Source organism: Rhinopithecus bieti, unplaced genomic scaffold (genome assembly GCF_001698545.2).
Source record: "Rhinopithecus bieti isolate Rb0 unplaced genomic scaffold, ASM169854v2 scaffold_44986, whole genome shotgun sequence".
In the NCBI taxonomy this organism is placed as follows: domain Eukaryota; kingdom Metazoa; phylum Chordata; class Mammalia; order Primates; family Cercopithecidae; genus Rhinopithecus; species Rhinopithecus bieti.
Window position 1 is genome coordinate 198,388 of NW_016817961.1, and position 12,958 is coordinate 211,345.

Below are 12,958 nucleotides of genomic sequence, written 5' to 3' on the forward strand. Positions count from 1 at the left end.
TGAGACGGAGTCTCGCTCTGTGGCCCAGGCTGGAGTGCAGTGGCCGGATCTCAGCTCACTGCTAGCTCCGCCTCCCGGGTTTATGCCATTCTCCTGCCTCAGCCTCCCGAGTAGCTGGGACTACAGGCGCCCGCCTCCTCGCCCGGCTAGTTTTTTGTATTTTTTGGTAGAGACGGGGTTTCACCGTGTTAGCCAGGATGGTCTTGATCTCCTGACCTCGTGATCTGCCCGTCTCGGCCTCCCAAAGTACTGGGATTACAGGCTTGAGCCACCGCGCCCGGCCAAAATCTGGGTTTTCATGTGAGATCTCATTTCTAACCGTTGGAATTAAAACAAACAAACAACAAAGCCCTAGGCAGAGTAGCCAAAGACAATCTTCAAAAAAAAAAAAAAAAAAGAATAAAGTTCTTATACTTCCTGATTTCAAAAGGATTACAAAGCTATAGTAATCAAAACAGTGCAGTACTAGCATAAAGACAGACATACAGACTGATGGAATACAATAGAAATCCCAGAAATAAATCCTTGCATAAATGACTAAATGATATTCAATAAGTATGTCAATACCATTCAGTGAGGAAAGGGCATTCTTTTCAACAAATGGTATTGCTAAAATCTAGGTATCCACGTGCAAAAAATGGAAGTTGGAGCCTTACCTTACATAGTACAGAAAATGAACTCAAGGCCAGGTACACTGGCTTATACCTGTAATGCCAGCACTTTGGGAGGCTGAGGCAGGAGGACTGCTTGAGCCCAGGAGTTCAAGATCAGCCTGGGCAACATAGCAAGACCTCTGTCTCTATAAAAAAAAAAAGTATCCAGGCTTGGTGGGACATGCCTGTAGTCCCAGCTACTTGGGAGGCTGAAGTGGGAGGATTGTTGGAATCTGGGTGGTCAAGGCTGCAGTAAGCTGTGATTGCATCACTGCACTCCAGCCTGGGCGACAGAGCAAGACTCTGCCTCACAAAAACTAAAACAAAAAAACCACACCTCAAAAATGGATCAAAGACCTAAACATAATACCTAAAACTATAAAACTTTTAGAAGAAAACATAGGGGAAAAGCTTCATGACAGATTTGGCAATGTTTTCTTGGATATAACATCAAAAGACAGGCAGCAGAAGTAAAAATAGGTAAATTGAAGTACTTCAAAATTAAGTTTTGTGCATCCAGGGATACAGCCAGCAAGCAGAGTGAAAAGCACCCTATGAAATGGGAATCTTATATTTGATCAGAGGTAAATATCCAGAATATGTAAAGAACTCCTACAACAGGGCCGGGCGCGGTGGCTCAAGCCTGTAATCCCAGCACTTTGGGAGGCCGAGACGGGCGGATCACGAGTTCAGGAGATCGAGACCATCCTGGCTAACACGGTGAAACCCTTTCTCTACTAAAAAATACAAAACTAGCCGGGCGAGGTGGCGGGCGCCTGTAGTCCCAGCTACTCGGGAGGCTGAGGCAGGAGAATGGCGTAAACCCGGGAGGCGGAACTTGCAGTGAGCTGAGATCCGGCCACTGCACTCCAGCCTGGGCGACAGAGCGAGACTCTGTCTCAAGAAAAAAAAAAAAGAAAAACAAATTTCAATGGCTTTAGGGGTACAAATAGTTTTTGGTTTCATGGATGAATTGTATAATGGTGAAGTCTGAAATTTTAGTATACCTATCACCCGAGTAGTAGTTACACCCAATATGTAGTTTTTTAAAATCTCTCACCTTCCTCCCACTCTCCCCGCTTCTGAATCTCCAATGTCCATTACACTCTGTATGCCTTTACATATCCAAAGCTTCACTGCCAATTATAAGTGAGAACATGTGGTATTTCATTTTCCATTCCTGAGTTACTTCACTTAGAAAAATGGCCTCCAATTCCATTCAAGTTGCTGCAAAAGACATTATTTCATTCTTCTTTATGGCTGAGTAGTATTCCATAGTGTATATGTACCACATTTTCTTTATGCACTCATCAGTTGATGGGCACTTAGGTTGGTTCCATGTCTTTGCAATTGCAAATTGTGAAAACAGGATCTCGAAGTGATATTTATACACTCATGTTCATAGCAGCATTATTCACAACAGCCAAATGGTGGAATATCCACAGATGGATGAATGGATAAAGTATGGTGTGTACATGCAACGGAGTGTTATTCAGCTTTAAAAAGGAACTTTTTACACATGATACAATTCGGATGAAACTTGAGAACATTATATTAAGTGAAATAAGCCAGTCACAAAAGGGCAAATACTGTCTGATTTTACTTACATGAGGTACCTAGAGTGGTGAGACTCATGAAAACTGTAAGTAGAATGGTGGTTGCCAGGAGTTGGGGGGAGGGAAAATAGGGAGCTATGTAATTGATATGGAGTTTTTTTTGTTTGTTTGTTTTTGTTTTTTGAGACAGTCTTGCTCTGTTGCCCAGGCTGGAGTGCAGTGGAGTGATCTCGGCTCACTGCAACCTCCGCCTCCGGGGTTCAAAATTCTCCTGCCTCAGCCTCCCGAGTAGCTGGGACTACAGACAAGTGCCGCCACGCCAGGCTAGTCTTGAACTCCTGACCTCAGGTAATCCACCTGCCTTGGCTTCCCAAAGTGCTGTGATTACAGGCCTGAGCCACCGTGCCTGGCCGAGTTTCAGTTTTCAAGATGAAAAGTTCTCGTGATTAGTTGCATGGCAATATGAAGTTCCTGATAGTCTTTTTTTTTTTTTAATTCTCTTTTTTTTTTTATTTTTTTTTTTTTTTTTTTTTTGAGACAGAGTCTCGCTCTGTCGCCCAGGCTGGAGTGCAGTGGCTGGATCTCGGCTCACTGCAAGCTCCGCCTCCCGGGTTTATGCCATTCTGCTGCCTCAGCCTCCCGAGTAGCTGGGACTACAGGCGCCCGCACCTCGCCCAGCTAGTTTTTTTGCATTTTTTAGTAGAGACGGGGTTTCACTGTGTTAGCCAGGATGGTCTCGATCTCCTGACCTCGTGATCTGCCCGTCTCGGCCTCCCAAAGTGCTGGGATTACAGGCTTGAGCCACCGCGCCCGGCCGAAGTTCCTGATAGTCTTAACTGCCTGCCATACCTTTAGCTATGCATTGTGCCGTGTGATCTTGCTTTTCTGGCCACTAATACACTATAGACAATGGACTAGGCCTAACAAGCAGGACATGGAAACTCTGCCCAATTTTGCACATTATATATTGAATAATGTAATTAGAATGATCCAATCCAACTTTTGGATGCAGGACACACAAAGGCAGGTCAAAGAAGCACTCTTAATCGAGAGGGATGCTTAATTTTGAGGGAACAACAAAACTGGTCATGTCACCAGAGTTGCCTCTTTTTATCTTAAGCAGTTGTGAACAACATTCCTCAGCTGTAAGGCCTGTGTGGCTGCTGAAATGCTGCTTGTGTTTTCCCACTTCCTCATATGACCCTAATATAAACCTGCATCTTCTTTGCTAACAAAAGCAAGCCTGTCTTCTGTGTTTCTTGGAACATCCTCCTACCTTCTGTCTTGAAAGCTCTGATAGCTCCATCATACTGTTAAGTCTCTGCTTTTCCATGGAAGGAAACAATACTCCACCTTGATGAAGAATGTGACTCCTTAAGTCTCAATTTTGTTAAAGAAAAAAATATTCAATGATACTTGCTGAAGCATGGTAAGGAGAACTTTATTCAGGAACTTCATGATAGGTATATAAAGCTCACTGCAACAGGGTTTTGCAGTGGAAGAGAGATTGGGCTCAACTCCGAACAGCAGCATGGGCAAGTGGGAATTTATGGCCAAGGAGCTGTGTAGGGGTCAGTGGATGGAAAATTACTAAGAGGAAACATCAGGGGTAAAGGAGATTCTGGCTAAATAGACCTAATAGGATTCTTGCTGGAGACAGGCCAACGTAATCAGACATCACCTGGGGGATGGTGGAGACTAAGGAACCTGATCAGATATTGAGAATAACCACATAAGGCGGGGTGGTGGTGGTGGTTCTTGCTAAACTGACTTAGCCAGGGTCTGTGCTAAAACTGGATTTTACAGGGAAGTGCACAGATGGGCCTAGCAGAAAATTCAGAAACGTAATTCAACCAAAGAATCTTTGCCAGTGTGTTGTATTTGAGAAAAATTATAAACTATACTTTTACCAATGAGATAGGGATTGTACCTTCTGCCAAAATGCCTTTGAATAATTGCAATATGATTCTTAGGGAACGTTTTGGAATTGCTGTAAAAAATCAGCACACGCATCTTATCCCTGCATCCTGCTTTTTTTTCCTCCGGATTGCCCCTCAGTTCATTTAGTGTAGACAGCACTACAAAAATCTTAGCAGGTTTCCCCGCCTTTTACCTCTCCATTCTTTCCTCCCTGCACAAGGGAGAAAGCGGACTGTAGTTTAAAAAGCAAGTGGCAGTGCTACAGCAGGTTGTCTGCAGCAGTAGAGATGGCCTTAAAGGTTGTGAACATCTTATGGAGTATCGAGAAGCTGCACAGCCACCTAGAAACGTCCACAGAGGGATTGGGTCTGAAATATCACCCAATTCAGAGACTGAGGCAGTGACAGGCGAGTGGCCCTCAGGGAGAGATGGTGAGAGAGCTGGTCCCTACAGGCATAACTGCCACGATTCTCACTCGGACGACGGCCCAGGGAGAACCCAATTGGGGCGGACGCTTTTTGATCTGGGAACTGGGCCAGATTCTTTCAGCCAATCCGTTAGAGAGTTGCTGCTGACGTTACTGGCCGCGCTCCAGTCGGCTTCTGATGTCATCCCGCAGCGCCGGAAGCGGTGAGGCACACATGAGTAACGTGAATTTGTCCGTCTCCGACGTCTGGAGGTAAGGCGATTGTCAGCCTATTTCTGCTGGCTGGGCTCAGTGCCGCGGGTGAGCGTTAGGCCGAGGCTGCTCCTACCCTTGAGTGATGTGCCTTGAATGACGCTGCTTTCATTCGCTGCTCTCGCGGCTGCTTTCTCTGTCCTCCCGTCCCACCCCCTTGGGCTGTTTCAGTGGGCGCTCCTGTTGGTCTTCGACCCACTTTGTGTTTGTTCACGTGTGCTCCCGACACCTGTACGTACCTTGGTCACAACACAAGCAGAAAAAATATGAGAGAGTAGGCCCTGTCCAACCAAGGAGGCGGCCCAGTTTGTCGGGAAGGACAGCGTTTCCGCTAGAAATGCTTCGTGAAAGGCACTTGAGGGACCTTAGCAGCATCCTCAACAGGCCTTGTAGGAATGCCAGAAGAAGCAATCCTTGGCCGGGCGCGGTGGCTCATGCCTGTAATCCCAGCACTTTGGGAGGCCGAGGTGGGCGAATCACCTGAGGTCGGGAGTTCGAGACCAGCCTGACTGACATGGAGAATCCCCGTCTCTACTAAAAATACAAAATTAGCCAGGTGTGGTGGCTCATGCCTGTAATCCCAGCTACTCGGGAGGGCGAGGCAGGAGACTCTTGAACCCGGGAGGCGGAGGTTGCGGTGAGCCGAGATTGCACTTCAGCCTGGGCATGCCAAGAGTGAAACTCCGTCTCAAAAAAAAAAAAAAAAAAAAAAAGCCTTTCCCCATACATACCAGTGATAGTGGCTCAACATAGCGGGGATGAAATTTCTATTTGGAATTACTGTGGTCCAGGTTTGGAACTTTTGGGGGTGGTTCATATGCGAGGCAATACAGATTTGTGCTCGTTCTTATTATACAGTTATTGCTTTTCTTTCTGTCTTGTCTTGTCTTTTTGAGACAGAGTCTCACTCTGTTACCCAGGCTGGAGTTCAACGGCATGATCTCGGTTCACTGCAACCTCCGCCTCCCAGGTTCAAGCGATTCTCCTGTCTCAGCCTCCCAAGTAGCTGGGATTACAGGCGTGTGCCATGACGCCTGGCTAATTTTTTGTATTTTTAGTAGAGATGGGGTTTCACCATATTGGCCAGGCTGGTCTCAAACTCCTGACCTCAGGTGATTCGCCCCACTCGGCCTCCCACAGTGTTGAGATTACAGGCATGCGCCACTGTGCCTAGCCACAGTTATTGCTTTCAAATGATCTTTTTATATGTCCACAGCTCCTGCTCCTACTTTCACTATTAACAACAGCAATAATAGTGTTGAATGCTTTTTATCAGACACTGAGCTTTACATACTTTGTCCTTTAGCTCTTGTGACAATCCCATGGTGCAGAGCAATTGTTAATACCGCTTGACACTTGAAGGAATGAAGACTTGGAGAGGTTAAATAACTTGCCCCAAGTCACACAGCGAGTAGGTGGTAGAACCAATATTTGAATTCAAGCAATCCAACTTCAGAGGCCTTGATCTTCGCCACTGTTCTATATTGTTTTTCTTCGGCTGTCCATTAAGTTCCCAGACACCTACTCTTTGTTACCTTTTATTTTATGGAGAAAATTAGGATCATGAGACGAGCTTTCCCTCGCATTTCTGCCTCTGCTTTCCCTTTTAAAGTCATCAGGATTTATACCCTTTACTTTTCCTTTTGTCTCAGAGGATGAATTGTCTTTCTAATCAAAGCAATTTCTTTGTATTTGCTTCTGATATTTTATGCTGTCACTTATGAGACCTTGTTTTCATTTGTCATTTCTGTCTTCCAGTCATACATAAGCAAGGCCAGGTTTCTCAGATCTCTGACAATTCCCCCTGCCGAAGAAAGAAAAAGTCCTTGGTGATCCATTTTAACTTTAGCTGTCATCCAATAACTTTCTTTCCCTTTATATCTAAACTGTTTTAATGAGTATTCTAAACTCTGCCTCCATTTCCTCACCTTTTGTTTCCTTCTGTATCTAGCTCTCAGACCCATCATTCCCCTGAAATTTCACCCCAAGGTCACCAGTGACTGATTATCAAACCAGATAGACGTTTTCCAATTATTGCTGGATCTCTTTGCTGCTTTTGGAACTTGGTCATCCCTCTTACTCCCTTCTTCTTTGCTTTACATGTCAGTGCTCTCAGATGATTTATTCAACAAGTATTGATTGGGATACAGAGATGAACAAGGCAGATAAAGTGTTTTCTCTTAAGGAATTTACATTCTAGCTGTTCTTCATGTGCCTTTCTTACCAGTCATTTCTGCTATGGGTAGTCATTTTCCTCCTTCCCTAAATGTTGGGTGTTTCTGTTGTTTGTTACTTTGGCATATGAGCAATGAAAAACTGTTATTTTCATTCTGTACACATTGCCTGAGTGAACCCATCAGCTGGCTTGGTTTTAACAACTTCCTACATGCTCCCAAATTGAAGTTGTCAGCTTAGACCTCTCTGAACTTTACCCTCACCTCTGACTATCCTGCTGGACATCTCTGCCTGCAAGTCCCACAGACACTTCAAATTCAGATGGCTGAAACTGAACTCAGCGTCTTTCCTGGACGTAACTCTTACCACATTCATCACTAAGTCCTGATAGTTTTAGCCGCTAAACATCTCTCAAATCTGTGCAGTCTTCTCCATCTCTACTGTTGTCCTTTTACCTGCAATATCATGGCCTTCTAACTGATTTCCCTGCTTCTAGGCCTTTTCCCCCGTATCTGTTCTCCACAGTACTCCCCTCCACTCCCAGATGGTCTTTGGAAACAAGTCTGCATCAAATTCCTGCTTAATCTTTAAAGATCTGTCCATGCATTCATCCATTCTGAATTCATTCAGCAAACATTCATTTTCTACTGGCTTGCAAAATCCATTGAAAGTTCTCAAGTTTGAGCTTCTCAGCCAGGGCTCTGCCTCATCTGAACCCTGCCTGTATCTCCAGCCTCTTCTCTGCCTCATGCTTTAGGTTCCAGCAACACTGAATGGCGTCTTCATAGGTACTGTGCTATTTCTTCTTTGTGTATTTGCCCTTGTTCTCTTTGCTTGGAATCTTCTCCCTGTTTCCTTTCTCCACCTCCTCCTCCTCACCTAATTAGGCTGCTCCTTTTCACCTAATTAACCCAGTTTATAAATGGGACTCATTTATAAAGTTTAGGTCCACCTCGTCCAGGAAATTTTTTCCTGACACCTCCTTCCTCCCAGTCTCGGTTGGGTACTCCAGCATTATGCTTCCACCCTTTGTATAGAGCAATCATCATATTTACCACATCTACTATTAATATAATTGTTTCTGTGTTTCTCTCCTCTACAAGATTTATTGTTTTATAGATGAGGTCTTGGTGTGTTGCCCAAGCTGGACTTGAACCCCTAGGCTCATGTAATCCTTCCACCTCAGTCTCGCAAGTAGCAGGGACGACAGGTACGTGCCACCATGCCTGGCTAAGACTGAGTTTTTTGAAGGCTGGGCTCATATATTATCTCTTTATTCCCAGCACTAGAATGGCACAAGGTACACAGGAGTGTAGTAATTTTGACTGAATGATCAAATGAGTGAAGCCAAAAGTTATATGATGCAGTGGTTAAGAACCCATTCTTTGGAATTCAAATCGTAGCTCTGGCACATATTGGCTATGTTACTTGAACATGTTACTTATCTTCTCATCCTTAATTTTCTCTTCTTAGAATGGAGTTGTGAGTATTAAAATGAGACCATGTAAGTAAGACATTTAGCATATTTCCTAGCATATAGTATGCACTTGATAAAGGTATGCTGAAAACCAGGGGATCCTGAAGTAAAGGCCAGGCCTAGCCTAGGGCAGTGATCTCCAGAAACCCCCCTCATTGTTTTGTGAATGCATAGACAGTGATGCAGTCTGTTAGCAGGGAGATTATAATCTTGTTTGGAAAGTAGAATTACATCCACATTAAACATTCAGAGAACTGTGAGGGTAGTTTGTCCACATCCAACAATAAGATGTAGAGAAGAGAAGACAGCTCAGTGAAGGCCTTAGGGAGGAGGTGAGGCTTGAAAGTTAAATAGGATTTGGGTTTTAGGAGAAAGGAATACCAGGAGACCATATTAAGAATGACTTAGGCTGGGCGTGGCTGCTACCTGTAATCCCTGCACTTTGGGAGGTCAAGACAGGAGAATGGCTTGAGGCCAGGAGTTTCAGACCAGTATAGGCAACATAGTGAGACCCCATCTCCATAAAAAATAAAACAAATTAGCAAGGCATGGTGGTGTATATCTGTAGTCCCAGCTACTCAGGAGGCTGAGACTGGAGGACCACTTTAGCCCAAGGAAGTTGAGGCTGCAGTGAGCTGTAATGATGCCCTGCACCCAGCCTGGGCAACAGAATGAGACCCTGTCTCAGAAAAAAAAAAAAAAAGTGATTTATTTGGGAGATGCTGTTCAGTATATTATACCTGAAGGGTATACATACAGGCATACCTTGGAGACATTATGGGTTTGGTTCTAGACAACTGCAATAAAGTGAGTCACATGAATGTTTTGGTTTCTTAGTGCATATAAAAGTTATGTTTGTACTATACTGTAGTCTGTTAAGTGTGCAGTAGCATTATGGCTGAACAAACAATGTACATACCTTAATTAAAAATACTTTGCTAAGAAATGTATCAGTCACCGGAGCCTTCAGTGAGTTGTGATCTTTTTGCTGATGTTGGGCGGGTCTTGCCTTGATGTTGGTGGCTGCTGACTGATCAGGGTCACGGTTACTGAAGATTTGGGTGTCTGTGGCAATTTCTTTTTTTTTTTTTTTTTTTTTTGAGACGGAGTCTCGCTCTGTCACCCAGGCTGGAGTGCTGTGGCCAGATCTCAGCTCACTGCAAGCTCTGCCTCCCGGGTTCACGCCATTCTCCTGTCTCAGCCTCCCCGGTAGCTGGGACTACAGGCGCCGCCACGTCGCCCGGCTAGTTTTTTGTAGTTTTAGTAGAGACGGGGTTTCACCGTGTTAGCCGGGATGGTCTCGATCTCCTGACCTCGTGATCCGCCCGTCTCGGCCTCCCAAAGTGCTGGGATTACAGGCTTGAGCCACCGCGCCTGGCCTAGCAATTTCTTAAAATAAGACAATAAAGTTTGCTGCATTGATTGATTTTCACAAAAATTTTTCTGTAGTAAGTGATGCTGTTTGATGACTTTTTTTTTCTTTTGTCTCATTTATTTTTTGAGCCCAGTTTATGGATTTTTATAGCATTTTACCCACAGTGTAACTTCTTTCAAAAACTGGAATCAGTCCTGTTAAACCCTGCTGCTACTTTATGAGCTAAGTTTATGTCCTGTGTTGACGTTTCTTTTTATTTATTTATTTTTTGAGATGGAGTCTCACTCTGTCACCCAGGCTAGAGTGCAGTGGTGCGGTCTCAGCTCACTGCAACCTCTGCCTCCTGGGTTCAAGCGATTCTCCTACCTCAGCCTCCTGAGTACTGGGACTGAGGGTGCCTGCTACCACACCTGGCTGATTTTTGTGTTTTTAGTAGAGATGGGGTTTCACTATGTTGGCCAGGCTGGTCTTGAACTCCTGACCTTGTGATCTGCCTGCCTCGGCCTCCCAAAGTGCTGGGATTATAGGTGTGAGCCACTGCACCCAACCTCTTCTTTTTTTTTTTTTTTTTTTTTTTATGGAGAGACAGAGTCTCTTTCTGTCATCCAGGCTGGAGTGCAGTGGCACTATCTCAGCTCATGCCAACCTCTGCCTCCTGGGTTCAAGAGATTCTCGTGCCTCAGTCTCCTGAGTAGCTGGGATTCCAGGCGCGTGCCACCACACCTGACTAATTTTTGTATTGTTAGTAGGGACAGGGCTTCATCATGTTGGCCAGGCTGGTCTTGAACTCCTGACCTCAAGTGATCTGCCTGCCTCGGCCTCCCAGAGTGCTGGGATTACAGGCATGAGCCACAACACCCAGCCCTTTGTTGACATTTCAGTAATGTTCACTACGTCTTCACCAGGAATATAATTCATCTTAAGAAACCATTTTCTTTGCACATCCATAAGAAGCAGCTCCTCATCCATTAAAGTATGATCATGAGATTGCAGCATTTCAGTCACATCTTCAGGCTCTACTTATAATTTTAGTTCTCTTTATTTCTGCTACATTGGGAGTGACTTCCTCCATTGAAGTCTTGAACCTCTCAAAGTCATCCATAAGGGTTGGAATCAACTTCTTCCAAATGCCTGTTTATGTTAATATTTTGACCTCCTCCCATAAATTACAGATGTTCTTAAGGGCATCTAGAATGGTTGAATCCTTTTTTTTTTTTTTTTGAGGCGGAGTCTCACTCTGTCGCCCGGACTGGAGTGCAGTGGCGGGATCTCAGCTCACTGCAAGCTCCGCCTCCCGGGTTTGCGCCATTCTCCCGCCTCAGCCTCCCGAGTAGCTGGGACTACAGGCGCCCGCCACCTCGCCCGGCTAGTTTTGTATTTTAGTAGAGACGGGGTTTCACTGTGTTAGCCAGGATGGTCTCGATCTCCTGACCTCGTGATCTGCCCGTCTCGGCCTCCCAAAGTGCTGGGATTACAGGCTTGAGCCACCGCGCCCGGCCGGTTGAATCCTTTTCAGAAGGTTTTCAATTTACTTTGCCCAGGCCCATCAGAAGAATGTGTTTCTTAATTAATATACCCTTAAGAAATGTGTTTCTTAATTAATAACACTTGAAAGTCAGAATTACTTCTTGATCCATGGGTGGCAGAATGGATGTTGTTTTATCAGGCACTAAGGCAATATTTATCTCCCTGTATAATGTATCTCCATCAGGGATCTTGGGTGCATTGTCAGTGAGCAGTACTATTTTGAAAGGAATCTTTTTTTTATGAGCAGTAGTTCTTAACAGAGATCTTAAAATATTCAGTCAGTCATGCTGTAAACACATGTGCTGTCATCCAGGCTTTGTTGTTCCATTTATAGAGCACAGGCAGAGTGGACTGAGTATAATTCTTAAGGGCCTTAGGATTTCTGAAATGGTAAATGAGCACTGGCTTCAGTTTTAAGTCTCCAGCTGCATTAGTTCCTAACAAGACAGCCTGTCCTTGAAGCTTTGAAGTCAGGCACTGACTTCTCTCTACCTTTGGAAGTCCTAGATGGCATTTTCTTCCAGTAGCATCAAAGATCACTGATCACAGATCATTGTAACAGGTATAATAATAATGAAAAAGTTTGAAATATTGTGAGAATTACTAAAATGTGACAGAGACATGAAGTGAACACATGCTGTTGGGAAAATGGCACCGAAAGACTTGCTTGACACAGATTTGCCAGACTGTCAATTTGTAAAAAAGTGCATTATCTTTGAAATGTAATAGAGCAGAGCACAAAGAAGGTATGCCAGTATGTATGTGTTTCTTGGGGAAAAGAAGAGAGAGAGGGATGGGCAAGTGGGACTAGTTCTGTGAAGAGGAAAGGAAGGTAAAATACGTAACCACTGTGGAGTTACATTATGACAAGCTTAACTTCAGGCATGAGGGACTTGAGATGGATCAGGGCAGGGCAAGTTTCCAGGACTGTGGTGGATATTGTGGTAGCCTCCAGCCACATGGAGTTATTTAAGTATTAAGTAAAAAATGTAGTTCCTCTGTTGTCCTAGCTACATTTTAGATGCTCGATTGTCACATGGTGGGTAATTTATTGGACAGCTCAGGTGTAAAACATTTCCATCATTGCAGAAAATTCTGTTGGACAGCACTATTTGAGGTTACCTGGTTTCTGGCCTTGTGTGTTCTATCAGATCACTTGAGTTCTTTAAGGAATAATCAGAATTTCTTTCTGACAAATCCCCTCAACTCTAGAATGAAAGATAGAGAGCCGGGCTGGGCGCGGTGGCTCACACCTGTAATCCCAGCACTTTGGGAGGCTGAGGCGGGCGGATCCCCTGACATCAGGAGTTCGAGACCAGCCTGGCCAACATGGTGAAACCCCGTCTCTATTAAAAATACAAAAAGCCGGCGCGGTGGCTCAAGCCTGTAATCCCAGCACTTTGGGAGGCCAAGGCGGGCGGATCACGAGGTCAGGAGATCGAGACCATCCTGGCTAACACGGTGAAACCCCATCTCTACTAAAAATACAAAAAATTAGCGAGGCGTGGTTGCAGGTACCTGTAGTTCCAGCTACTCGGGAGGCTGAGGCAGGAGAATGGCCTGAACCTGGGAGGCGGAGCTTGCAGTGAGCCGAGA

General features: G+C 44.8%; 1 protein-coding gene across 10 annotated transcripts in view; it reads left to right on the forward strand.

Annotated features, from left to right (window-relative positions):
• The window catches only part of APTX (aprataxin), a 56,245-nt gene that overhangs the window by 18,781 nt on the left and 24,506 nt on the right, over positions 1-12,958 (forward strand). The window contains exon 1 of one of the 10 annotated variants that reach the window (XM_017856502.1): positions 4,718-4,808. The exons of 2 other annotated variants lie outside the window; for them this stretch is intronic. In XM_017856502.1, coding sequence (XP_017711991.1) covers positions 4,735-4,808 — 74 coding nt within the window. In that variant the 5' untranslated portion in view covers positions 4,718-4,734. Of the gene's footprint in view, positions 1-4,717; positions 4,857-8,084; positions 8,194-12,958 lie in introns of those variants that run through there. 7 more of the 10 variants (XM_017856507.1, XM_017856501.1, XM_017856509.1 and 4 more) reach the window with 7 other exon arrangements.